The following is a 1,981-nucleotide window of genomic DNA, read 5'->3' as shown; positions in this document are numbered from 1 at the left end:
AATGCTAGCAAGAACACTGGGCTCCAAAGGGAGAATGAATTGTGAGATCCCACATTAGCTGGAAAAGAAGAACAAAACATTCTTTTCTTTATGGATTGTGAGATCACACATCGATTCAGGTGGAGAAAGAAGAATTCTTTATAAGGGTGTGGAAATCTCTCCCTAATAAATAGATTTTAAAAACGATGAGAAGGATTGGGTATTTATTTATTTATTTATTTATTTTCAGTGTTTTTGAAACTCCAGGGTATAAAATAAAATAATAATAATCTCACTCCCATCGGAAACCCCTGCTCTTCTCTTCTCTTCCTAAGATTCTTCTTTTTGTAGTCTTTCGGTGCGTAATATCAACACCTCTCCTTCTCTTTCTCCACTTTCTCTCCTAATTCCCACATTTTTGTTCTTCTTAACTTCTCATTTTCTCCTCCCTAAAAGCCTGAAGAGTTCTACGGAACAAAGCTGCTGTTTCTCACTCTTTTCTTCCGGAAATTCAAATCACAATTTCGTTTTCAATCTGCTGCTGCTGTTCGTTCGGATTAGGGGAATTTATTGGCTAAGCTTATGGCGATTGAAGTTTGCTCTGAGATTTCCAGTGTAGGAATCAGTCCGAGAATCTCGTTTTCGCATGATCTGAACCAGGCCGATTCGTTGCCTTCTTCTTCCGATTGCAACCGCGGTCGCTTGGATTTGAGTCTTCTGGAATCCGATTTCGATTTCTGCATTGGCAATCTTCTTCTGCAAGATCTCTCCTCTGCGGATGAGCTCTTCTGCAATGGAAAAATTCTCCCCGTCGAAATCAAGAAATCGATCGAGCCAAACAGAGAAGTTTCTAAACCTAACCAATCTACTCCTCCAATTCCTCCCGATCCTCCGAGAAGTTCAGTCTCCTCCGAGAAGAAGAGCCTGAAAGAACTTCTATCCGCGAGTTTCGATGCGGAGGAGAAACCGCAATCCAAATCGTTCTGGCAGTTCAAGCGAAGCAGTAGTCTCAATTGCGAAAGCTCCAAGAGTAGAGGTTTGATAAGATCCTTACATTTTCTCTCCAGAAGCAACTCCACTGGTTCGGCTTTGAATTCGAAACAGCAATCGCAATCGCAATCGCAATCGCAATCGCAATCGAAGGATTCTCGGACGCCGAGTTTGCAGAAACAGCCTTCGATTTCGAGTAGAAAATCGTCGGTATCTTCTTGCTCGAACTCGTATTTCGCAAATTCGTGCTCTCAGAAGCCTTCGACGAGGAGGAATTTCGGGGCGAACAATGGGAATGGAGTTCGAATAATGAGTCCTCTTCTCAACCTCCCTCCGCCATACATTTCCAAAGTAACTGTGAGTTTTTTTGGATTCGGTTCTCTGTTTTGCAATGGAAAGAACAAAAAGAAGAACAAATAAGAAAGAAAAAATCCATCCGAATCTTGAAGGACAGATTAGATTGATTTCATGTGTGTATGATTTCTGTTACGAAGCATGTGATCTGATCAGTGTCTGCAAATTGGAATAATCAGAGAAATGGAATTATTTGAAATTTGAAAAGAAGAAGAAGAAGGTGGGAATTGAAAATGGTGAAATCTTGGAGTGAAAAAAAAGAAAAAGAAAAAGAAAAATGTATATAGTTTAGGAGACACATAAACAAAGAGTTACGCCATTTTCATGGCCTTACCCATCTCGATTCACTGTTCTCTTATATTCTTTTCATTTTTGTTGTTCCTCAATAATTAAAACTTATGGGCTGTCTCTTTGTTCTTTTCAACTTTGATTGAAGCCTTCTTTTCGTTTTTTTCTCTCCATGATTGTCATAATTCCATGTGGAACTCTCTCCCTCTCTCTTTCTCCTAATAATTGGTTTCCTTCCAAGAGGGTTTGAAATGGGTATTAATATTAGGGGATCCCCTTTTTAACTTTTAACTTTATCTTTATCTTTATCTCTGTCTCTTTATTATATTGCATTGGATTTGTGTATTAAACAAATCCATATCAATGTTTA

The 1,981-nt window shown here is 39.0% G+C and overlaps 1 protein-coding gene across 2 annotated transcripts; it reads left to right on the top strand.

The window, feature by feature from the left end:
• The first annotated feature begins 216 nt into the window (after positions 1 to 216).
• LOC111470497 lies at positions 217 to 1,779 on the top strand. Of its 2 annotated transcripts, none has more exons than XM_023116058.1 (2): positions 217 to 1,385; positions 1,623 to 1,779. In XM_023116058.1, the coding sequence occupies exons 1-2, from the start codon at positions 562 to 564 to the stop codon at positions 1,624 to 1,626; spliced, it is 828 nt and encodes a 275-aa protein (XP_022971826.1). In that variant the 5' UTR covers positions 217 to 561; the 3' UTR covers positions 1,627 to 1,779. The 2 variants fall into 2 exon arrangements, with proteins under 2 accessions (XP_022971826.1, XP_022971829.1); XM_023116061.1 differs by having other exon boundaries at positions 218 to 1,073; positions 1,140 to 1,779.
• The last annotated feature ends 202 nt before the right edge of the window (positions 1,780 to 1,981 follow it).

Source organism: Cucurbita maxima, unplaced genomic scaffold, assembly GCF_002738345.1.
Source record: "Cucurbita maxima cultivar Rimu unplaced genomic scaffold, Cmax_1.0 Cma_Scf00045, whole genome shotgun sequence".
In the NCBI taxonomy this organism is placed as follows: domain Eukaryota; kingdom Viridiplantae; phylum Streptophyta; class Magnoliopsida; order Cucurbitales; family Cucurbitaceae; genus Cucurbita; species Cucurbita maxima.
The sequence above is the reverse complement of the archived record's forward strand: the minus strand, read 5'-3'. Positions and strand labels throughout refer to the sequence as shown.

Coding starts and splice junctions, on each gene's coding strand:
- LOC111470497 (XM_023116058.1), top strand. CDS start 562: ATGGCGATTGAAGTTTGCTCTGAGATTTCCAGTGTAGGAATCAGTCCG.